At 35.0% G+C, this 26,171-nt stretch overlaps 1 protein-coding gene across 13 annotated transcripts in view; it reads right to left on the bottom strand.

The window, feature by feature from the left end:
* Window positions 1-26,171, bottom strand: part of PPP1R12A (protein phosphatase 1 regulatory subunit 12A) — a 199,045-nt gene that overhangs the window by 101,623 nt on the left and 71,251 nt on the right. For all 13 annotated transcript variants that reach the window (XM_044679905.1, XM_044679897.1, XM_044679895.1 and 10 more), the window contains exon 2: window positions 22,380-22,510. In XM_044679905.1, the coding sequence (XP_044535840.1) occupies window positions 22,380-22,510 (131 nt within the window). The remainder of the gene's footprint in view (window positions 1-22,379; window positions 22,511-26,171) is intronic.

Genomic DNA, 26,171 nt, shown 5'->3' with positions numbered 1-26,171 from the left:
TCTAGAGACACTACTGAAAAATTACAAGCTTTCTTAGCTAGGCTGCCAATATAGAAATGAATAGAATCTGATATCTTTGCATACTTTCAAATGCTAGAGAGTATTTTACCAAGATGGAATTGAGATGCAAAATTCTTTTTCAATTTCTTTTAAAAGAGAGATCTATAAAAACTGGATACTCTTCAGAACTCCTTCAAGTTTACTGCTATATTGATGGGATTAAAGTTGAATCACAAAGTACAATCATTTTCTTTCTGATATAAACAGTATTAAAGATGATGACCTAACTAAAGATGAACTCACTGATTTTAGGACAAGAAATTTAAGACAATTAAATTTTAACTCAAAAAGTCTTAGAGAATTTGGTTTTCTTGTGAAGTCCAGCTGTGAGTAAAAGAGAAATCTGGAAGCTCTAATTCCATTTGCAAACATTTTTAAGCATATTAAATAATGAATTGAATTAAAAATCAATGACAACCTCAGTTTAATGTTTTTATGAAAGCTAATCAATCAAAACTTTCAAAGTTAAATTTTTAACTTTTAATTTGCCTGTATTTTAAATGTGTTGTTCTCAGGTGAAAAGATTCAGATCGTGTACAAGAAGAGAGGTGCAGGGTATTATCCCCTGAGGGAAGGCTGTAAAGGGCTAGGCAAGGGCAGATCCTCCATCTACCCCAAAGCAACCATTTCCAACTATGCCAGCACAGGGCAAGTTCCACCTCCTGCTGCCAGCCTGATTTCCAAACTGAATTATGGAGAAACTCCAGGGCAAAGACAAGCAATCCTTCCACTGACTTCAGACCTTTCATCTCCCACTGATCATCTTTTGAGGAAGTGTGACCTCCTTTTGACCTTCTACCTAATCTCCAAGCTTTGAAGGGATATAGTTGTGAAATGGGGCTTCCCATTGGACCATGTGCCTCTCATCTCTTACTGCACTGGCCTTCGGTTCAATCTGGGCTACCAACTTCGCTGGGTAGAGGAGTAGTACCTTCTACTCAGTGGACATTTTCATTCCTGGTTAAACTCTCACATCATAGTAACACAATTCCTGTGGATTTTCAGCTAAATCTCCTTCCACCTAATTCCTCATTACCATCTCACCCCAAAGTTTCAATCTAATTCTACTGAGTCCTTCCACCGTCCCCTCTGGAATAAGAAAAAAACAAAAAACTTCCCTTAATCTTAAAACTTTTCCTCTCTTACTCCTTTTCCATCTACTACCTCTCTTACTGAAACCTGACTTCCCTCTAATGATACAAGCTCCCTGGGATATCCTTTCTAGTCACTAGCTGCACCTTTAACTCACTCTCCTCAGATTACAAGATAATTTAGGAAATCTGGAATGTTCCTCACACCCCACTGCCACTTCCACATTCTCCCCCTTCCTACTTCACTCAATAACCTCTCTTCCTTTGAAACTCAAGTTATTTATATCTACTACTCAATCCAAGTCCTACTAGCTGTTATCTACAAATACCACCCCATCCCCTTTCCAGTCACTCCCCTTCCTTCCTCAGAGTTCAGTATACAAGCCTCACAATTTTTCTCTCCTCAACTCCTGTCCTCTCCTAGATTTCAGCAAATACTGATTCTCCCTCAAATATCCTAACTATTCATTTCTTCAACCTACTTACTTCCCATAGCCCTCCACCTGATTCCAGCCACACACAAATATGGTCATGCCCTTGATCTAATATGCTCACCTCTTTGTTAGAGAAATCTGAAAGCCTGCTCAATGACCATAATCTTTTGGCTTGTCACCTCTCCCCTCTGTCTTCCCTCAAAAAGACCTCCTCATGGTCCACACAGTGATCTCTAATCTCTTGACTCCTAAATTCTCTTCCAGGCTACCTACCCTACACCTGCTCTTCTTTCCCCCATATGGATCCCTTCCTGAACCAGTTTAACCCTATACTGTCCTTATCCACTTATCATATTGCTGATTACACCAAACCAAGCTTCAGCCTTGATTATTTCCACCTTTTTCTGCTCCAATACACTTGCTGCTGAATGAATACAGGAGAAAAATACACACAACCTTTCTGATTATATTCAATACAAATTTATATTCTACAACCACAACTGGGCCTTTAATGCTGCTATCAAATCACTGTCCCATACTACATAGCGGCTCAATCAAATCTTTTCATCCCCTCCCTTTATACCTCCCAAAGTTTCCCCTCCTCCTACCCTCTCAGTTGAGAACCTGCCTCATATTTTAGAGAAAATTGAGATCATTTGTTGTGACCTACCTTACTCACCCTTCTTCCTCATTTGCTATCACTCAAATGCCTTCACCTCTGCGTCACATGATGTACAAAGAGCCTTACTCTTAGCCAAGGTCAATCATTGTTCTGGTTCAATCTCATTCCATCCTGTCTCCTCCTCCACTAGAGTGCCCCCTCTTTTCATCCATGCTTTTCATTTATTTTCACTTGCTCATTTCCTACTGTCTCCAAACTTGCTCATGTTTCCCCTAAATGGAAACAAACAAACAAACAAACAAACAAAAAAACTCCTATCACTTGATCTTTCCATCCCTATTAACTATCAGCCATATTTCTTTTGCCATTCCTAGGTAAACTCCTCAAAAAGGTCATCTACAAAAGGTGTCTCCACTTTCTCAACACTCGCTCTCCTCAAACTCTTACAGTCTGACTTTTAGCTTTATTATTCAACCAAAATTGCCCTCTCCCAAGTTCTTAATAATCTCTTCATTTACCAAATTTAATATCCTTTTCTCAAACTTCATACTCCTCAACCTCCTTGCAGCTTTTGATACTATTGATCACATTCTTCTCCTTGATGCTCTCTTCTCTAAGTTTTCAGGAGACCTCTCTCTTGGTTTTTCTCTTGTCTATCTGACTCATCCTTTTGTCTCTTTGGTGGATCCTCTTCCAGATCTAACCCTCTAATTATAGGTGTCCTTCAGGCATTTGTCCTGGGCCCTCTTTCTTTCTCCTTCTCTACTTTTTTCCATGACAATCTCATAAGCTCCCATAGATGTAATTACTATTTCTATGCTGATGATTCTCAAATTTATCTGTTCCCAATTCTCTGCTGACCTCCAATCTCGTTTCCAACTGCCTTTCAGGCATCTCAAACTGGATATCCAAAGAGACATCTTAAATTCGATATATCCAAAATAGAATTGATTATTTTTATTCCTAAACCTTCTTCCCCCTTCTACCTTTCCTATTACTATAGAGGGCAACATTTTCCTCCCAGTCAGTGACACTTACAAGCTAGGAATCATCCTGAATTCCTCACTCTCCCCCTCCATATCCAATCTGTTGCCAGCATCTATCAATTTCAAATCCCACCTTCACCAAGGAATATGCCTCCTCTCTCTGACACTACCACCACCACTATAATGCAGACCTTCATCACCTCATGTTTGGACTACTGCAACAGCCTATGGATGATTCTGCCTTCCTCAAGTCTCTCTATGCTCCAATGCATTCATCATTCAGACATAAAAGTGATTTCCGAAAAGCATACAACCAATCATATCACTTCCCTACTAAATAAGCTCCAATGATTCCCTATTGCCACCAGGATCAAATACAAAATGCTATTTGGCATTCAAAGCTTTTCATAACTGAGTCTCCTATCTTTCCTGTCTTTGTAACTCCTTCTCCCTGACACATACTCTTCAATCTGGTGACACTTGGCCTCCTGACTGTTGTATGAGCAAGACATTCTCCCTGGCTGTCCTCCATGCCTGTTTAATGCTCTAACTGATGACTTTCTTGGTCTCCTTTAAGTCACATTTTAAATCCTACCTTCTACAGGTAGCCTTCCCTAACATCTTTTTTTTTTTTGGAAAACCCTTACCTTCCGTCTTGGAGTCAATACTGTGTATTAGTTCCTTGGTGGAAGAGTGGTAAGGGTAGGCAATGGGGGTCAAGTGACTTGCCCAGGGTCCCACAGCTGGGAAAGTGTCTGAGGACAGATTTGAACCTAGGACCTCCCGTCTCTAGGCCTGACTCTCAATCCACTGAGCTACCCAGCTGCCCCCCCCCCCAAACATCTCTTAATTCTAATGCCTGGCAATATGATAGGTATTTAATAAGAGTTTAGTGATTGATTTTCTAAATATTTCATACAAAGAAGCATTCTATATATTGCCTCTAGAGTTATGGGACTGGAGCTGAAATTCCACCTCACATGTTTCTTACCCTCTGGGACTTTGAGGAAGTCAGACCCCTCATGGAACTCAGTTTCATAATCTATAAAATGAGGGGGTGAAATAGACTAGATGGTGCCTGGTGCCATTCTGGTTCTACATCTATTATCCTAGAACTGCCATGACCCATTATTTGGACAAGAAGCAGTATGGCACAAGACAAAGACTTTGTCTATATAGTCAGATAACCTGAGACTACATTCTGCTTCTGATAGTGAGTGGTTATGAGCAAGTCACTTAGCCTTCCTAGGCTTCAGTTTCTTCATATGTAAAGGGAGGGAGTTGGACTGAATGACCTTTAGGGCCCTTTCTAGCTCTGAATCTGTGATTATATAGGAACACTCCATGTTCTATAGTAAAGATATATCTGAACACACAGGCACTATTCTCAATACTGAGAAAATTTGTAATAAAACATATTTCCTGACTTCAAGGGCACAAAGAACCAAAGGATGCACATAAAGAATGGACATTAGATAAAATGTAATGTGAGGAAATCTCCTCCTGAAGCAGGAGAGGGATTAGAGGAAGAATAACCCAAGTCAAAGCAGAGATACAAGATAAGAGCAGCAGAGGGAGGACAAGGCTCCTCAAAGGTAGAAAGTCTCAAAGGATAGAATGAGGATTTTATTTGGTTAAGCAATCAATGGGGAATCATTAAACATTGAGTAGGAAAGCAATATGATTAGAGTAGCAAATTTTGAAGTTTATTGTCTATTGATCAAGGGGATCATATGCATCTCAAGCTGAGTTAATTTGGCCTTATATCATCTCTTGTGTATTTATAAACACATATTTTATTTCTTTGTTAACTATCCCCAACCCCCTGCTATCAGTGCAACCATCCAGTGTTCACCCTTGTGAAGATAGATATGACCACCCAGCTCCACAGATGCTAATATGGGTCCTGTCTCCTTAGCAGACATAGCTACTAAAGACTCAAAAAACAAAGTTCTTGCTATCTAAGTCGCTGATACAATCCATTGAAATGGCATTAAATAAGATGGGTTACTTGCTGCTTTTTGCTGCTGCACCCTAAGGATCACTAAGGCATTTCAATCTGAAATTCAACAGAAAATTCCTCCACGTGCTATCTCCTGGTTTAGGCACTGTTTTGCCTTCCCATTTGTATCTTCCTCACTTAGCAAACTGCTTTCCATTTCTAATGGCCATCCATTCATTAACTCACTTATTTTTTTTAAATAATTTTTTATTTTTAGAAAAATTTTCCATGGTTATATAATTCATGTTTTTACTTTACCCTTCACCACCCCCCAACCCCCCCCCCCCACCTCCACCCCTGCCGTAGTCAAGACTTATTTACATATTATTGATATTGGTGTGGTCTTTTCAGGTTGGACATCCCCAATCATGTCCTCATCAACCCAAGTGTTCAAGCAGTTGTTTTTCTTCTGTTTCCACTCCTGTAGTTCTTCCTCTGAATGTGGGTAGTGTTCTTTACCATAAATCCCTCAGAATTGTCCTGGATCATTGCATTGCTGCTAGTACAGACATCCATTACATTCTATTTTACCACAGTGTATTTGGTCTCTGTGTACAATGTTCTTCTGGTTCTGCTCCTTTCGCTCTGCATCAATTCCTGGAGGTCTTTCCAGTTCACGTGGAATTCCTCCAGTTTATTATTCCTTTGAGCACAATAGTATTCCATCACCAACATATACCACAATTTGTTCAGCCATTCCCCAAATGAAGGGCATACCCTTGCTTTCCAGTTTTTTTGCCACCACAAAGAGCGCAGCTATAAATATTTTTGTGCAAGTCTGTTTATCTATGATCTCTTTGGGGTACAATCCCAGCAATGGTACAGCTGGATCAAAGGGCAGGCATTCTTTTATCGCTCTTTGGGCATAGCTCCAAATTGCCATCCGTCTTGGAGTCAATACCGTGTATTGGCTCCAAGGCAGAAGAATGGTAACGGTAGGCAATGGGGATCAAGTGACTTGCCCAGAGTCAAACAGCTAGGAAGTGTCTGAGGCCAGATTTGAACCTAGGACCTCCCATCTCTAGGCCTGGCTTTCAATACACTGAGCTACCCAGCTGCCCCATTCACTCACTTATGATCAAACTCTCTGGCTCTGTCATCCCCTCTTATTTCTCTGGATGATCATTAAATAAGCATTTAATAACATCTTAGATTTTCACCAAGGATCAAAATTGAACTCAATGGTCATTCATTCTCTTCTATTTTTGAAAGTTAAGCAAAACATTCATGCTTTCTCCAGTCCTATGGTACCTTTCCTGAATTCCATGATGTTTCAAGCATTGTAGATAATGGTTCAGCATCAAGCACACCAGTTCTTCTGGGTCAGGTTATATGAAACTATCAAAGGAAACTAGGTGCTCTCTTTACCATCTCATTCATCTTCAGTGTCAACTCCTCATTTGCCATTTTTGTTCTGTCCTTTCAAGTCCAAAGGTCATACTCTTTGGCAGAAAAAAACAGAAGTGAAATAACATTTGAGCTGCTCTGCCTTACCTGTCTAGTTATCAACCAACCAAGCAGTGGTCTTAGCCAGTCTCTGAATCTCTTCCCCACAGACAGCTTAACAACAAAGAAACAAATAAACAAAAAAAACCTCTTTTTGCTATCCTTTGCTTTCTGCACCAGCCTCATTTCTTTGTAAAATCTAAGGAATGTATCAAATTATCCCTCCTAGTTTTCCTATCCTCTCCTCTTGGAAAGGGAGCAAAGTTGATAAATGACTGGGCCTGAAATCAGGAATTCCTGACTTCATATTCAGCCTCAGAAACTTACTAGATGTATGACTCTAGTCAAGACTTAACCTCTGTTTGCTTCAATGTCTTTAAATGTAAAATGGGAATAACAACACTGCCTACTGTGTAATTAGAATCTGCTACCCTAAAAACTACAATTCCCAGCACCCCACTCTCTCCTCACATTACGTGCTGACGTAGGGAGGATATAAATTTGGTTAGCCCCACTCACTTCTCTTCCTGATGCAGCTTTGGTGGAGCAGGCTCTTTTAAACAGGCAGAGAGCTTGGTCAATTGATCTTATTTTGTTAGATAATTACCTTTTTATTCCTTTACTTCTAGTGATTATTAATAAAGTTTATAAAATATAACACTTGGAGTATTGGACATTAATTTAAATCCTACATGACCTTGCAGGGCTATTGTGAGGACTAAATGAAATGATACTGTAAAGTGTATAGCACAGTATCTGGAACATAATAGGTACTATATAAATACCTATTCTCTCTGCTTCCTCCTCTCTCCCCTTTGAGTTTCCTTCTTTTACACAAGCTCAAAATTGTTAACACTTACTTCTATTTCATATCAATTACTCCCTGTATTGGTCAAGAATACTTTTTGGTTTCCCCTCACTAGCTGCTACACCATTTATAGCACGAAATAAATGTTTTGACAAGACAAGAAGTTATTAAGAGGGAGGGAGAGAGGAAAAGCATGTGAAAAGGGGAGGAGAGATAGTAATTTCTGCCCCTAGATTATAACATACCTCTGTACTATATGTGATGATTCCCTACATTTTCATCATTTCTACAAAAAAGAATCTTTTTTCGTAACGGTTAAGCAAAACAGCCAATTTTTAATTTAGTCTTACATTTGCAATATTCAGGTCCTATATCCTCTTCTCTATTAATCCAGAGAAGTCAATAAAAATTAAACTGCTATTTAGTTATTTTCATTTGTATGATCATAGTCACTGTAGATGTTACCTTGATTCGGCTTTCTTTTTCCCCCACTTTGTATCAATTCCTAAAAGTCTTCACATGTTCCTCTGAATTGTTCATAGCCTGCATTTCTTACAGGGTACTTGTTTTGTTACATTCACATGAAACAATGTGTTAAGCCATTCTCTAGTAGAAGAGCACAAGCTTCATTTTTCAAGTCCCTTCCCCCCAAATAGTTCTAAGAATCTTCTAGCATATATAGAGGACCTCTCCATCATAAATGTACTCAGGAAATATACCTTATTATGTGATTACTGGATTAGAGTGTGAGTAATTTAATAATTTTTCTCACATTGTACTCAACTGATCAGTTGAACCAAATTATAATTCAAATAATGTATTAGTGTCACCAGACTTCCTAACTTCTCCAACAGTGGTTATTTCTTTTATCTTTTACCATCTTTGCAAATCTGCCAGGTGAAAGGTAAATTCTCTAAAAGTGATATCTATTCATAAAGCCTTAGCTGATTTAAGATAAATAAAATATTATTTCTTATTCAATTTATTTTGTTGAATTAACAGCACAATAAAAACCAAAATACCAGAGTATTGCAATGTATAGCACAGCAATCACATTCTATACTAAATAGATATTTGTGGGTTAGCCAAGAATGCTCAACTATCTTTTATCACTATATATGTAGAGGAAAATCAGTTGGGTTGCCAACTAAAATTAACCTTATGGAATGCTAATTTGTCTACAGAAGTCACATAATATACTAATTGTTAATACCATTTATGCTATGTTTATTTCCTTCTGGTTTTTTTAAAGTTGGTAAATAGAAATAGAGGATTTTGTGGATTTATCTTATATTCTGCTATTTTAAAGAAATCCCAATTGTCTCTTTTTTTAAACTTTTACTTTCTGGACAAAAAAGGGAAACGAGTAAGGTAATTAGGGTTGAGTGACTTGCCAACTAGGAAGTGTCTTAGGTCACATCTAAACCCAGGTCCTCCCAATTCCAGCCTGGTGCTCTATTCACTGTGCTACCTAGCTGCCTCATCAATTTTCTCATAGCCTTGTGTTATGAAATTTTAAGTCCCTATCTCAAACCTCAATGTCTCCATTTGGTTTTTTAGGCTAATGTTTTTTAAAGAAAACTAACAATTTCTAGGCAAACAGGAATAACTCTCATTTCTGGCAATGTTTATAATTTAATTTCCCATATTATTATTATTACTAGCATTTTAAAAAACTATGTCAATGGGCAGCTGGGTAGCTCAGTGGATTGAGAGTCAGGTCTAGAAACAGGAGGTCCTAGGTTCAAACCCGGCCTCAGCCACTTCCCAGCTGTGTGACCCTGGGCAAGTCACTTGATCTCCATTGCCCACCCTTACCAATCTTCCACCTATGAGACAATATACCAAAGTACAAGGGTTTAAAAAAAAAATGTAAAAAAAAAAAAAAAAAAAAAAAGCTATGTCAAATGATACCTGGGATCTTTATTTATTTAGAAAGCTTTTGATGTTTTTCCATTACATTAAATAAAGATTTTGGTTTTAGATATACACTTTAAAATATATTTCAAAACTGCCTTTATGTGCCTATGCTTTTTTTTAGGGGTTTTATTTTTAAGTATAAATGAGCACTCTTAGCAAAGGTTTTTAATGGCTTACTTCTATCATCATATGACTTTTTTATTGTTTTCATTTTAAATATGATTTTGAGTGTGTGTATGTGTTGGGGGGTGGGGGTAGCTGAGAAATTATTTTTACTAAAATAAACTAACAACTTCTCATCTTTGACTTTAAACCTTAACTTGCATACATATAAATGAGAGCTATTATTATCACAGAACCATGAAGCTTCAACAGAAAACTGGACCTAGGAGTTATCTAATATGATCCATACCTCAGAAATGATCACCTAGACTTTATTTCAGGATCCCAGGTGAAAGAGTCCCTTGCTTGGGATTTAGAAAGTAGGTAACTAAGGTAGGTCCAAGTGCATCAGTCTGTCAAAGGACATTTATTAAATGCTTAGGTGTCAAACACTTAAATGCTAAAGATGCAAAGAAAAGCAAAAATCAAATTTGTACATACAAAATATCTACAATGTAAACAGAAGATTAATTAAATAGAATTATAAATAAATACATACAATTCTATTCATTTCTAATTTTAATCTGGATCAAGTTTCTTGTTTTCCTCTAATTATCTCCCAAACATGAGTTTGCTGTTGCACTATAAATCTATATTCCTATCAGGAAGGAAGAGGGAGGGGAAAAAAACCACTTCAAACTTTTTACTATATATATTAAAAGTTGACAATAATAATATTTCCCACCCTCAAAACCCAATCTATCAATCCATATGACAGGGTTTGGGAAAAAGAAAGTAACAGTAAAGTAAGAGAATGCCAGACACAGTTATATACAGCAGGCAATTTTCAAAAGGCAGAGGGTTGAAGGCAGATTTTCTTCAAAATCATTATAATAATTAGGTTGAAATGGATGACTGGTGAGTAAATGGCAGTGCTTCAACCAAAAAAGCTAAAATATATACCATAATGAATCAAAAATAACAATATCCTACCTCCCAGAAATGCTTTAAAAGTTCAGATGGTACTGATAACTAAACTAGGCAAACTACATTTATGCTTGAAATGAACTAGAGACATGAATATACTATAAACTAGTATATATATAAACTATAAACAGAATAAAACTAGAAACATCTCACGAGTTACAAAAGTTTCATGATATTTTTTGTCAAAAGTACCCACTGCTCCTAAACACATATAACAGTAGAGTAATTCTAAGGGACAACTTCATCCCTAAATTTAGATACATACAAAATAAAATAAGGGAAGATTTACTAAAATCAATAAATAAAAATCTGAAGAACATGAGGTCACTGAAAAATCTTCACTTAATACAAATTGTGAAATTATATCTAATAATGAATGGGATAATGAATCAAATGATTTGGAAAATAAGATGGATACACTGTATACTCATTTTAAAAAGCGGTTCTTGAATCTTACATCACAAATACAACTATAATGCTGACGGTATCAAAAAAGAAAATATTTAAAAAGGTTTACAATTGTCCTACTTATCATGACCAAACATATTCTCCTATAATTTGTCACTTGTAATTTATACACACTCCCACAGTTATAAGAAAACTATATTGGTTGAAGAGAAAAAAGGGCATGTCAAAAAAATCCTATTTGGCAATTATATTTAGTAAGTCACCTGAAAAATGACAGAAAGATTTAACTGCCTTTATTAATGCAAAGCCTTTGATTCAATGTAACCTTCAAGGGTTGTTCAGTAGTGTAAATATATACAATAGACCCAACAGCTTGAACACTTAAAGAGTATTTCATGTCCTATGTAAAATTTGTTGCCTGCTTAAAAAATGCCACCAACACAATAGCAAGATGAATTTACATAAAACATGGCATTATCTAAGAAAACAATTTAAGATCAATGTGGTCTCATCTATCCTTAATGCATTATCAGCCCTTCCTGAGTGAACTAAATGTGACTTTCAAATAGAAGGAATCAAACTAATATAAAGAGGTCCATACATATGTATGGTTGCACTGAAAAACATTATTTTACTTTGTTGATTCTCTAATACTAGCAAAATGTCATCTGAATTTGATTTGGAATACTAGATTCTGAAGACAAGATACTGGCATACATAACACAATTAGGAATAAAGTTCTGACTAAAAGTATTGAGAGATTTATTGGCATCTGGAAAGTTCAATGAGGAACTTATTTAAAGCAACTAACACCTAGATAGTATCAATCTGAAATGTATACTTCCAGAGTTTTTTGTCAGTCAATTAATTAACTTTTGGTTACTATTTGCAAAATGAATGATGGGAATTAAGAAAAGACAAAAACAGCCTCTGTCTTCAAACTTGTCCTATTTGTATATTTTAATGGAGACGCAATTATGTGTGTATGTATATATAAACACACGAATTTAAAATATATAGAGTAGATATATATTAAATCCAAATTTGAGCTAAAATTCCCCTCAAAGATCACACTTCTTAAATTTTGTAAATTAAGAGCCTAAGCCAAAGGTATTAAATAACTTGCCTAAAGTCAAAGAGCAACTCAGTGACAAAATACAAATGAGGAATTCAGAAAAGGGAAATGACATATGATTAAAGAAAAAAATCACAGATTATGTGAGCTAGAAAACAGTCCTCAAAAGGATAGCGATATAACGAAAACCAAAAGCTATATCATGATCAAAGGAATGGAAATCTTTTAATATATCCACATTTCAGACCTAGAAGGATCTCAGATCTTTATTTTACCAGCTAGCCTTGAGTGGCATGGTCAAGAGAGAATGAGGATAAGACATCAGTGGTCCATTAGTGTGGAAGGCCAATGTTATCTGGATTCCCTAAGTGACCAATCCAGGCTGGGGCAGTCTTTGTGTTTGGTCCTGGTAACCTGAGCCCTGAAAAGCTCTGGTACCAGCAGGTTGGTTAATCCAAAAACAACTTGACCCCTCCAGGAGGCTATTGGAAGTCATTTAGAGAAATAGAGTCTGTAACAGATATTTTATCTGGATGCCATTACAAAATCATCGGCAAGTAAAACTGTGTGTACTATTTTTTCTGCACTGCATGTCAGGACGCAGACAGAATGGGTTATCTAAGGTAAAAATCTGAGACTCCTCTTTTGACTCCTTTTCAGATCCCCACCTTTTCTTAATATTCTTATTGGAAATCTTTGAGTCCTTAGCAGACCAGCAGCTACTGAGTTAATAATTTCTCTCCTTGATAATTAAGAAGCCTGAACTTCAAAAAATATGTTACTTAGATAATCAAGGCCGGAAACAGACAAAGCTAGACAAGACTTTATCTGACCTGGTATAATCCTGTAAATCAAGAGTATAGGACTCAATTAGTAAGAATCTCTATGAAATATATTTCTGCTCCCAGAATTAACCTCCTACTAATTGATGGTTGGAATTTGGCATTTGACCCTGTACCTATCTCTCTACTTTTTAGACTTTAATGGGTTTTGTATAATTTGTAACCCCTTCATAGCCGATTCTTTCTCTTTGCTCTTTGTGTGAAACCAGTATATATTAAACTCAAGACTCCATGGCAAGTTGGAGCAGTTATGAGCTAAGCATTTAGTCTGACTGTTCTCATTCAATCTGACATCACTAAACACCACTCTGAAACCCCAGAAATATAGAGCTGGTTCTCTATACATTAGGAGTGGGGTAGGGGGTGAGCTAAGGCAAATCAAAAGGCAGCTATGAGAAGCAGGTTTAAAAGTTTAGATTTTACTGTATAATAAAAAACATATGATTGATCACATGGTTCAATGGGGATATGATTGGGGATGTTGACTTTAAACAATCACTCTACTGCCGATATTAATAATTTGGAAATAAGTTTTGAACAATGATACATGTAAAACCCAGTGGAATTGCTCATTGACTCGGGGGTGGGTTGGGGGAGGGGGAGAGAGGGAAAGAACATGAATCATAGAACCATGGGAAAATACCCTAAATTAATTAAATAAATTCAAATAAAAACAAAATAATATTTTTAAAAAAGAGTTTAGATTTAATGCTTATAGATTAAAGTATCAAACTCAATTAGAAACAGATATGGTTTCAAGCAGAATTCAAAAACCACAAATTACATTGTGTTTTATCTTTGCAGCAGTTAAGTTTGACACCTTTTCTGAGATCAACAGTAGGTTCTAAAGTAGGGACAAAATTGATGAAAGTGATGGGGGGGACAACAAAATTTTGCATTATATATGAGTGTAGCAGGAGTCAAGTTACTTAAGCACTGTCTTTTATTTATTTCTAACAAATGGAAACAGAAATAGGATGTCTTCATAGGACTTTTGTGAAGAATTAAAATGAGATATTGAGGGGGAAGCTGGGGTAGCTCAGTGGAGTGAGAGTCAGGCCTAGAGACAGGAGGTCCTAGGTTCAAACCCGGCCTCAGCCACTTCCCAGCTGTGTGACCCTGGGCAAGGCACTTGACCCCCATTGCCCACCCTTACCAATCTTCCACCTATGAGACAATACACCGAAGTACAAGGGTTAAAAAAAAAAAAAGATATTGAGAAAGCTCTCTGCCAACCTTTAAGCACTATATAAATTCTAGAGCATAAATGCTATCGTTAATAAATAATTGTAGTTTAATGAAATGAAATGAGTTTTTTTGTTGAAATTATAGTGTTATATTGGTTACACAACCAACAAGCAGTTATCAGACTAACTATTTATATAGCACCTAGTGTATGCCAGACATTGTGCTAAATGCTTTTTACAAATATGATTTCATTTAATATTCACAACTGTTAAGAGGTAGTGGCTATTATTTTCCTTTTATAGTTAAGGAAACTGAGGCAAACAGGTTGAGTGACTTGTACAGGGTTACAACTATAAAGTTATCAGAGGTCATATCTGAACTTAGGACTTCCGTGAGTTATCTCTAGAATTTCACAATTCCTTTGTGCCAATCTGTATGTTTAATCAGTGGGGACATAAACATGGGTCAAAACAGTCTTCACCTTCAAGTACCTGACATTCTAATAGAACGGACAATATATAAACTATGTACATTGAGAGAGACAGCTGGGGACTGAAAAAAGTCTCCTGCAGAAGGCTTGAAGATAGGGAAACTAAGATGGAAAATGAGACAGAGCCCACCAGGAATGCTAGTCAGTCCAAAATCAAAAGAAATGTGATCTTTTAAAGCTCATTCTGCTTTTTTTTTAAATCTGGCAAACAACTAATTAAATATGTCTAGGCCAATTTGGCTTCCTACATGTCTTAATTGTATGACTTGGGTAAGTTTGCCGCAGCTTATTCATCTGTAAAATGAGCTGGAGAAGGAAATGGCAATTATCTTGGACAAGAAAACCCCCCAAGGGGTCTTAACTAAACAACAAATTACTCCACTTAAAAATGACACCCACTTTTTTATCTGTACATAGGTGATTTTTTCAGATTATGTAAATAAAAGAAATCCTTTTAAAAATTCTATTTGACCAACAAAGAATTATAGCAATAAGTACAGAAAAATAAGTTGAGAGTAAAGTCATAGTACCTGAGCCATTACCTAACTGATAAATGTTCAAACAATATAAATAAGTAGTTTTCAGAAGAAACTAAAACTATCAAGTCATATAAAAACACTCTCAATCTCCAATTATTAGAGAAATGCAAAACAAAGCAACTCTGATCTACCACCTCACACCCATCAGATTGGTTAACATGGAAAAAAAAAAGGAAAATGACAAATGCTGTAGGGGATGTGAAAAAATAGAGAGGGACACACACACACACACACACACACACACACACACACACACACACTCCCTTCCTTACTGGTAGAGATGTGAACTAGTCCAACTATTCTGGAGAACAATTTGGAACTATGGTCAATGGGCTATAAAATTGTGTATACCCTTTGACCTAGAGATTTGACCAACCACTACTCAGTCTATACATCAAAGAGATCAAAGGAAAAGGAAAAGGACATATATACAAAAATATAGTTATTTTTCTAGTAGAAATTAAGAAGATGCCTATCAACTGAGGAATGGCTGAACAATTTTATGATATGACTGTGATAGGATACTACTGTACTAAAAGAAATGATAATGGGCATGGTTTCAGAAAACCTGAGAAAATTTAAATGAAGTGACAAAAAGAGAAGTGAGCAGAATCAAGAGAAAAATGTTCACAATAACAGCAATAACTGTAAAGATAATCAACTGTGAAAAACTTAGCAACTCTCATTCAATATAGTGGCATATGATAAATCCAAAGGAATCATGATGAAAAATGCTATTCATTTTCAGATATAGAACTAACTGGCAGACTCTCAGTAAAGACTCAAGCATATTATTTTCCTTTTTTTTCATGATATGGCTAATGTCAAAATATATTTGGCATGAGTTCATATGTATTGTATCTCTTGCCTTCTGAACAGGAAGGAATGAATTTGTAACTGAAAATGAAAAATCTTTTTAAAAAAGACAAGGCATACACAGGTGTTTATGAAATGTTCGATCAATTAAACAAATTTTAATTTTCTTTAAAAAAAAAAAAAGGGATCACCAGAGTAAGGCCTCCGAATATAAATAAAATTTTAAAAACAGAGTTTGATAATACAGTATAGGAAAGAAAGCAGATGATGGGAGTATTCAAATACTGAAATTATCTGGCAAACAACTCAAGGTTAGATAGGGAAGCATCTGGAGGCAGAATGGGAAAGGAGGGAAAGTAATATGATTAAAATAAATCCATGTATTTTTATAAGCCCAGGAGAATGTAAACTTCTTAATGTCAGACTGTTTTGTTTTCTGTCTTTGTACCCCCAGAACTTTTGTACTGCACATAGGAGTTCAAACTAATTGTTACTCAATTTGAAAACAAAAGGTTATGATTAAACAGAATTTAAGATACAACTAAACCAGTTTTTCTGAACTGAAATCACTTATATCTTATTTTATGCAATAAATATTTCTAAAATTTTCTTTAAATTTTCTAAAATTTTGTGAATTGTTTCATATCTTCAATGACTAAACTATTAAAAACAAATGTAAAAGCTATGATCTTATAGAAGTGACGATACTAATTAATATCTTCCATAATATTACATAAAATGAGAATTTATAAAGCTTGAAAAAACCCTATTCTCATTATGTCAAGTATATCTTCCAATAAATAAACAAAATTTTTATCACTCTCCAAACAATCCTCAAACAAAATCATGTTTTCCTTAAAGGTCCCATCCTGTCTTGAAACTTCTAAATGTGTCTTCCTGCTCACTCAGTCATCAATTAATAGATTTAATTAGGGCTGTAGAGAGAATATAATTCTAATTTATCTGGTTGCTAAATAAGCTCTCACTCCTTATGAAAAGATGCACAAACTGTTCGAGATTTCATCTTTATTTACTGATCTTCAATTGTAAGGAATCTGAATAGACTTTTTTCATTAGAGGGGAACACAGTGACGAAGAAAAGGAAAAGGAATCAACTTCTTTTGTTCCTCCCAGCCCTAATATGAAGTCTCAATTTTTATAATCCCAATATTTACCAATATTTCTAGTCACTTTGGATTTTTCTTCCCCTATGGTAATTTCTTGTTTTATATGAAACAATATTCTTGTTTTAGTCTTCTATTATTTAACTGGATGATAAATAGCAATACTGATGGATATAAAGTGAGAGAGCCCCTGAGAATGTGGGCTATTAGATAATTATAGTTGGTAGAACATGTCTTTGGAGTTAGAAAATCTATTTTCTAGTAGCTCTGACATGACTGTTGCAAATCTTTTACCATCTCTGGGCCTCATTTTCCTTACCAGTAAAATGAAGGCAGGCACTTGTATAATTTAAAAGGTTGAGATAAGAAACATCTTACAAAGGGTATAATTCCTAATTTAATTATGTTGGGTAGACAAAGTAGAGGCACATTTCATAATCCTACTTCCTCCTTCATTTTTATGTCTTTTCCTCTCAGAATACATTATTTCAGTAGTTCTTTATACCATACTTGAATTCTCCATATTCCTCTCTATCCGAGGATGCCAGAACTGGACAGACTATAAATCAGAAAAATGTAAGTTAAAGCAACAATGAGTTTCCACTTCATTTCTATTATACTGGAAAAAGTGACATTAAAAAAAAAATCTAAATCACACTTGTTGCAAGAAAATAGGCACACTAACATTCTTTGGTGGAGCTGTGATTTGATCCAACCAATCTGGAAAGGGGGTTAGGGATACCAAAAGTTAAAAAAAAAAAAAACCCACAAAAATAATGGCAACAACCAAAAAAGGAAGGCCAGAAGGAACCACAGATAACTATGACAGTTCTGATAGTTCCATGTTGAATTTATGGTGCTTAAAAAAGAATAGCAAGCTCTATGCAACAAAGATGTGCAGTTTCATCTATAATCTCCTTTTCTGTTCTGCAATGTATATGGAAATTTGTTTTATTTGATGTTTGTTAAATCCAGATTTAAAAAAAAATGAGGAATTAAAGGGTATTTCCAAAGTTTCACAGATATATTAAGAAGCAGAAGCATAGTTTTAATCAAGCTCCTGAGACTCTACATCTAACCCACTTTCCACTGTATTGTGCTGACTCCTGTTTTCATTTATAAATGGCCTTTAGAAGAATACTTAACAAAAAAAAAAAAAAAAATTAACTGCCTAGACCAGTGATGGTGAACCTTTTAGAGACCAACTGCCCAAACTGCAACCCTCACATATGTGAATTCTAACAAACATTTACAGTTCAAGTAATACCAAAATCCTTTTATGAAACAAATATGGTGCTGATACCTAACCAGGAAGCACAAAAACAAAAAGACCAACCTCATGAACAAAAATGGATGCAAAAATCTTACACAAAATACCTAGGAGACTACAACAAAATGTCAGAAAGATTGTAACCAAACAGGATTTATACCAAGAATGCAGAGTGGTTTAATATAAGGAAAACTATCAATATAGTTGATAATATCAACAACCAAAGTAACAAAAACCGTATGATTATAACAATAGATGTAGAAAACACCTTTGACAAAATACTCCTTCCTATTATTACAAACACTGAAAAGCATAGGTATATATGGAGATTTTCTTAAAATTATAGAAAGTATCTACCTAAAACATGAGCAAGAATTATTTGTGATGGGGAGAAGCTAGAAGCTTTCCAAATAAGATCAGGAATGAAACAAAGATACCCATTATCATTAATATTATTTAGCAAAATATTAAAAATGCTAGCAATAGGAATAAGAGAAGAAAAAGATAAAACTATCTGTTTGCTGATGAGATCAAAGTACATATGGAAAATCCTAGAAATTCAACTAAAAAGTTATATGAAACTATCAATGATTTTTAGCAAAATAGCAGAATACAAAATAACCCAAAGAAATCACCAGCATTTTTATAGATTACTGATGAAGACCTGAAAAATGAGATAAAAAAAGATACTCCATTTAAAATAAACAGAGATTGAATAAAATACTTGCAAGTATAACTGCCCAAACAAACTCAGGAACTACAAGAACATAATTATAAAACATTTTTATACAAATAAAATCAGATCAAAACAGTAGGAGAACTATTAATTGTTTGTGGATGGGCAGAGCTAATATCATTAAAATGACAATCCTATCTTAATAAATCTACCTATTCAATGCCATCCCAACTGTTACCAAAAAATTATTTTGAATTAGGAAAAAAAATTCATTTTGGAAGAATAAAAGATAAAAAATATAAAGGAAAGAGATTCAGCAGTAACAGATTTTTAACTTTTAAATAAAACAGTAATTATTCAAAACTATCTTGTACTGACTAAGAAAAAGAAAGGTGAATCAGTAGAACAGAACCAACATACAACAAAGAACAGCAAAAGATTATACTAATCTTGTATTTAACAAAATCATAGATCCAGGTTTGGGGGATAAGAAATAATGTGTTGGTGAAAACTGTTGAGATAGCTGGAAACTAGTTTAGCATAAACTAGATATAGATCAAAATCTTACATCATTCACTAAGATCAAAATGGATCAAAATGGATTATGACCTAGACATAAAAGGAGATACAGTAAGTAAATTAGAAGAATAGGGAATATTCTACCTATCAGATTTATGGAGAGAGGAATTTGAGTCAACAAGAGATGGAGAGTATTGTGAAATATAAAATCAATAATTTTGAGTACATTAAACTAAAAGGTTTTTGAACAAATAAAATAAATACTGCCAAGATCAGAATGAAAGCACAAAACTTGGGACAAAAATTTTAGAGACAGCCTCTTAGAGGACTCATATATAAAATATAGTGAGAACTTTGTCAAATTTATAAGAATAAGAGCCATTCCGCAATTGAAACATGGGCAAAAGATATGAAAAAATAATTTTCAGGTAAAGAAATCAAAATCACAGATGGGTATATGAAAAAATGCTCTAAATCACTACTGATTAGAGAAATGCAAAGTAAAACAACTCTGAGATATCACCCCACACCCATCAAACTAGCTAAAATGACAAAAGAGCTAAGTGAAAAATGTTGGGAGAGGGTGTAGAAAAATAAGGACATTTAATGCACTGTTGGTGGAGCTATGAACTGATCCAGCCATTTTGAGGAGCAATTTGGAATTATACCCAGTTATAAACTCTATACCCTTAGGCCCAATTTCCCAAGATCGGGAAAAGAGGAAAATTTATTGGTAATTTATTCTTAAAGAATATTGAATAATAGATCTATATTAATGAAAATTATGTTTCTAGTGGTTCTTTGTTGGTTTTTAAAGCAAATTCATAGATGTCAAAAACTCTGGAGCAATAAATACAAACAACATTAAGAATGTCAATAGATTCAAAAATGGAATTTATGTTAAAAATAGAAAGATGAATGATACAAAATGAAACATCTTGACCATGTGACCACAGGCAAGCCCTTTTAACTTCTCAGTGCCCAAGAAACCCTATAAGACTGAGCAGAAGAAGAGTTATTGACCTGTATAGGAAGAGGGAGTTTCCACAATTGGTAATTTCCTACAACAAGGAAGTCATCTATCTGGCTGCCCTATTTTGCAGGTAAGGAAATTAAGTCAAATATTAAATAACTTCTCTAAAACTAGAAATCAGGCTCAAATTCTTTTATAAAGCATTCTCTTCTTATTGCATCCTACATCAATCTCCTTGTTCTCAGACTATTACATTTTTTATAGTTGGAATCAGATATTGTTAAAAAGCAGATCTGAACCTAGGTTTCCTGAATTCAAGTTTCTTACTATATCATTCTGTAAACACAACAATCATTTAAAAGAAAAGTTTAATTTAACCTATTTAATCAGTGCTAGTTTTACTACAATTAGATGTGGTTTCCTCAACAAAACTTGAGTTCACATTTTACACCTTCTTTGCTGAGCTCAATATTAAATCCAAATCAAGGATTTTAAAAAAACTATATACATTTATAGAAAAACTTAATTATAAGCAACACATGAAAGTTGATCAATTATTACTTGTTGACTTTGTGGGCTTTAGTAGGTCGATCAATTTATCCTTTTTGGAGTTATTTGGAATGGGAGTTCTCTTTATATTTTTGTTTCTGAGGTTTTGCTATTATGTAGAAATGTTGATTTTTGAGGGTTAATTTTGCAGTGAAAATATTCATGGCAACAATTTAAAAGAAATGGAAACAAAGTTGATACTTATCAATTGAGGAATGGCTAAGTAATTTATGATGCATAAATGTTATGAAATATTACTGTGCTGGAGAATTGACATGAGATGAATGCAGAGAAGCATGGAAAGATATACATGAACTGATGCAGAGTGAATAAGCATTGTCAAAAAACAACATATACAATAATTGCAAAAATGTAAAGGACAAAAACAATTATTCACTCTCCTAAAGTGAAAGAAACAAAACAAAAAGAACAAGTCTGATTTGAATGAAGAGATGAGGAAACAGAACCCACATCTCTTTGTGAAGGTGGGAGATCCACAGAATTTACATATTATATACGTTTTGGGACTTTCTTCAACACATCAATCATTTGAAAAAGAAATAATTTGTTTTTCCTCCTCTAGGAGAGGGAGGGTGAGGGATCCTAAAGATAACTATAATGATGTAAAAAACAGAAGAAATCAATAAAAATGTATTTAAAAAGTTAAAAAGAGGACAGCTAGGTGGCTCAGTGGATTGAGAATCAGATGTCTAGAGCAGGTGGTCCTGGGTTCAAATCTGATCTCACTTGTCACCTTGGGCAAGTCATTTAACCTCCATCTTGCTGTTCCTCTGCCTTAGAACCAATATACATTACTAATTCTAAGCCAGAAGGGAAAGGTTATTTAAAAAAGAAAAAAGGAAAGGAGAAACACATTTTGTAGATAAACAAAACTTCCACTTATAAAGCTGAAATAACTTGATTCTTTAAGAGACACAAATTTATGACGAGCCATCTAAGAATATGGCTTTTAGGGAATCACCACAAACATCTGGCAGAGGAATATTTGTTCACTGAGAGTTATTATTCAAAATAAGTCTAGATCATTTTCTCTCTCAGAAGTAGCCCGTTTAAAAATTAATAATGAATTTCCCTATCCATTTAGGGGTACATGTGGGCAAGTAAATCAAGAATTGAAAAGATAAAATAAGAGAACACTACGGTTCTCTCAAACAATTTAAAAGGAAACATACACAGTAATTAATACTAAAATACAAAGTTACGAATGGGATATCTTCCTCTTTGTAGGAAAAAGTGTTACATCATTTTAGATGCTGAGACTAAAACAATACAGATAAGGACATCTCTATTCAGAAGAGTTAGCCTCCAAGGTCAAGAGTACAACTAACTAACTAAGATTATATAGGGATTCTTATGAAATCTCAGGTGGTCTTTCAAATAACAGCGATGAACAAGGCTCAGATTGACATAAGGAACACATTACTAGCTTACTCTGCTATATCAAGATATCCACAGGAAGCAGCTGCATGTAGTGGTATCCAGCCCTCGTTATCAGGTTGATTAATATTTGCTCCATTTTCCACCAGAAATTTCACCATATCAACATTATCATCAATGCATGCCTGAAAATGAAACAGAAAGCATTATTAAAATTCTGTTTCAGATATTAATACAATGTTTCAGATACTACACCCAATTCCAGAAAAGACCTCCAATTACTATTTCTTTAAGCTTACCTCCCCGTTATAGCTTCACTTACCTCCATTTGTAGTTAAGATTCTACTATCAAATAATTGGATAATTAATGTCTTAGATTCCTGTCTCCCACTGACCTTGCACCATTTCTTACCCATTCATCATCAATACTGGGTAGTCACAATAATCCAATTTCACTGGTGTTATTCCTGACCTATGATGGAGATACAACTTATTGTAGTAAGTAATGAAGTCATGCTGATACCAATTACTATAATTTACAGCACCCATTACTTTGGCTGAACCCTCACTAGGCAATCCTTTCTTCATTCTTTATGGTAATTATTTCCCATCCCCCAAAATGACAGATGATTTACTCCACTGAGGATACTGGACCCATATAGTTAGAGCTTCCTCAAGTTCCTCTCTTAAAATTTTCCTATCTTCACATATGATCTCCTCTAAACTTAAAGGAAGGAATATCATTATACTCTTCCCCAAGGCTGCCATCTGCCTCATTCTATGATCATGCAATTTCCATCTTCCCCATTACTGCCAAAGTAATCTTCCTAATGCTTAGAGGGAATTTCCATATGCAAAAACCTTCAATAAACAGTTTATATTATAGTTACATATATGCCTCACTCAATATTTAAGTTTCTCAAACTATTTTTTGTATGCCTAATCCTTCGTATGTATGTATATATCAGATATTTAATGTTTATTGAATTGAATTTCCCATTCAAACTTTCTTCTTCTTGACTATCTCCATTCCTATTAGTAGTAGCACCATTCCTCACTCAAACCTTGGAATCATTCTAATTCTCCCCAATCAATGTCCTCCCATCTTTCAACTCCCAACATATATAGCTGTTTACAAAATCATTTCCTCTTAACCTCCCTTACATGTTTATCCCCTTTCTATTTCTGCTGCCATCTTCCTAGTTTAAGTCCTTCACCTCTTGCCCAGACTACTGTAAAAGTCTCCCAACTAGTGTGGCTCCTTATTACCTCTACTCCAATCCCTCTCTCATTTTGCTACTAAGGAGTCACTTTACTAATTTGTACCTATAATCGGATACTCTGGGGGAGCTACTGAAAGTTTCAGGGTAGAAGAATGAAGTCTAGCATTCTAGATCCTCTAAAGTTAGACTTTACATCACCTTTTTCAATTCACTTTGAAACAACAAATTTTTGTTTAGTACTAAGGCACAAACTCAAGAAATGACAGTATCTCTTGTAGGGATACTTATAATCTACTACTGACAGCTTACTGTATGTTCCTATAAAAACATGGCATGTTGCTTCAACTAGCATCTGAACTTACTAATGTCTTATGATACTAAGTAACTACTGAAGGCTAGTGTGGAGTCAGTAACATTTACTTTCAAGTCCTAACCTCTGACATAGACCTAGGTTCAGTTTATTAAGCATATTCAAATTCACACTGCATATTTTCATTGAACTAGAACCAATTATCATATTTTACATAACTGCAAGTAGTGCCAATTCAAACACATATGCCCACCTGATAGGTCTCCTTAATTGCCCTAGTCAAAATCTAGTTGTGTAAAGCAAGCAATGCTGGGCATGTCGCTTTTTAGTTCCTTCAGAGAACCCTCAAGATGATATAACTATTAGTTCAGCATCCAAAGCAAAATAATTAATAGAAAAGAATCAAGGAGGCTTCCAGTGACATGTAATAGGTTGTATTTGATATTTTTATCCATTACATAAAATGAAGACAAAAAGCTATCCAATTTAAAAATAACAGGAAGTTAGGAGGAATAATATTTCAAAACCCAAATAGTCTGGAGCTAAATCAAATCTAACAAGGATTAATGTAAAATATTTCATCTAGATTTTAGAAATCCAACAGCATAAGTACACTTAGAGGTGGAGAGAATGTTAGAGCTCTATATAGTGACACAGTTTAGCAGTAGCTTGTGTTAAAAATTTCCAATACTTCCATCAACCAAAAGTTAATGAGCCAACACAGCATGGCAGCTAAAAAATTACATTAGATTAAAATAAAAGTTACATTAAGCTGCATTCAATCCTATTGAACAGTCCATAATATTCAAACAATATATAAAGTACATTGCCATTTTGAAGGAGGAATCTTGACAAATTAGAAATGATCAGAAGATAAGGGATTTCAAACTTTATAACCTACGAAGTAAGTGAGAGATCTTTACTTGTTTGGCTTGCAGAAAAGAACATAATCCCTTCAGGTATTTGAAGAACTTTATTACTTTCTTTCTGACACCTGGGATGAGAGAAGGCAAGACTGACTTATTTTGAAGTACTTTAAAGGACTAGGATCAATAGGATAAATATTACTAGATGACAAATTTCCAGTGAAAATAAAGAACTTCCAAATAACGAGATGCCTAAAAATGAAGAAGGTTGTCTACATAGTTTGCTAACAGTCAACCAAAAAGTATTCAAAGTTAGATGACCATCTTTTTACAGATATTCTCAAAGGGATTTTTCCACTGAGTAGAAGATTAAGGTGGCAGCTGGGCAGCTCAGTGGATTGAGAGCCAGGCCTAGAGACGGGAGGTCCTAGGTTCAAATCTGGCCTCAGACACTTCCCAGCTGTATGACCCTGGGCAAGTCACTTGACCCCCATTGCCTACCCTTACCACTCTTCTGCCTTGGAGCCAATACACAGTATTGACTCCAAGATGGAAGGTAAGGGTTTAAAAAAAAAAAAAAAAAAAAAAGATTAAATAGCTAGCCCCAAAGACCTCCATGGGCTTTGGGGACCCTAGCATTCTAGGTTTGGATCTTAGGTTTACTTTGCTGGCCTGTCAAAATTCACTAATTGTTTTCTCTCTGGCATAAGTTCTGCACCTATGGTCTTCTCCTGAGGCAGCCTGAACAGTATATACCAGAGGTCAGCAACGTATGACTCTCAAGCCCTATCTGGCTCTTTTAAGGGCCAGATATGGCTCTTTCTGCAGGAGCCATAAAGTCTATTTTTTTCAGGCGCTGTTACAGGAGCGCGCACTGTGAGCACTGTACGGCTCTTATGAAATTACATTTTAAAAAATGTGGCGTTTATGGCTCTTGGCCAAAAAGGTTGCTGACCCCTGGTATATACCCTGGTCTACTTCCTTCTTCTTTAAAAAATGTTAAGCCTTTATTGTTAAAATTAATCTGGGTCTGATCGTTATTTCACATTTACATGATGATTTATAGTTTGCAAAGTATGTTCCTCATTTTTCAGAGGAAGAAACTCAGATCTCATTAATAAAGCTATATATTAATCACAATAATGTAAGTAAATAAAATGAGTATGGCAAAGGCATAGTCCAACAGCTGGTTCTATGTAGTTCTTATACGTTTTAAATAAGTATGAAAGGAAAAAACAAATTGCCATCAAAGACTGTATTGCTTTTGCGATTAGTAGTATCATGCCCTTTAAGACATAAAATGTTACAACATATAGACAGAAGATGGTGCTCTAAACAAATAGAAATAATAAATGAAGCATCTATCAAACTTTCAGGGGAAATATATTTCTATTTGTACATATCAGCCAGCTCAAGAAATAAAGATCACCTTTAATTTTCTAGAGTA

The sequence above is a fragment of the Gracilinanus agilis genome, chromosome 5, assembly GCF_016433145.1.
Source record: "Gracilinanus agilis isolate LMUSP501 chromosome 5, AgileGrace, whole genome shotgun sequence".
NCBI classification, from domain to species: Eukaryota; Metazoa; Chordata; class Mammalia; order Didelphimorphia; family Didelphidae; genus Gracilinanus; species Gracilinanus agilis.
Note: the sequence above shows the minus strand (reverse complement) of the source record. Positions and strands in the feature narration are given on the sequence as shown.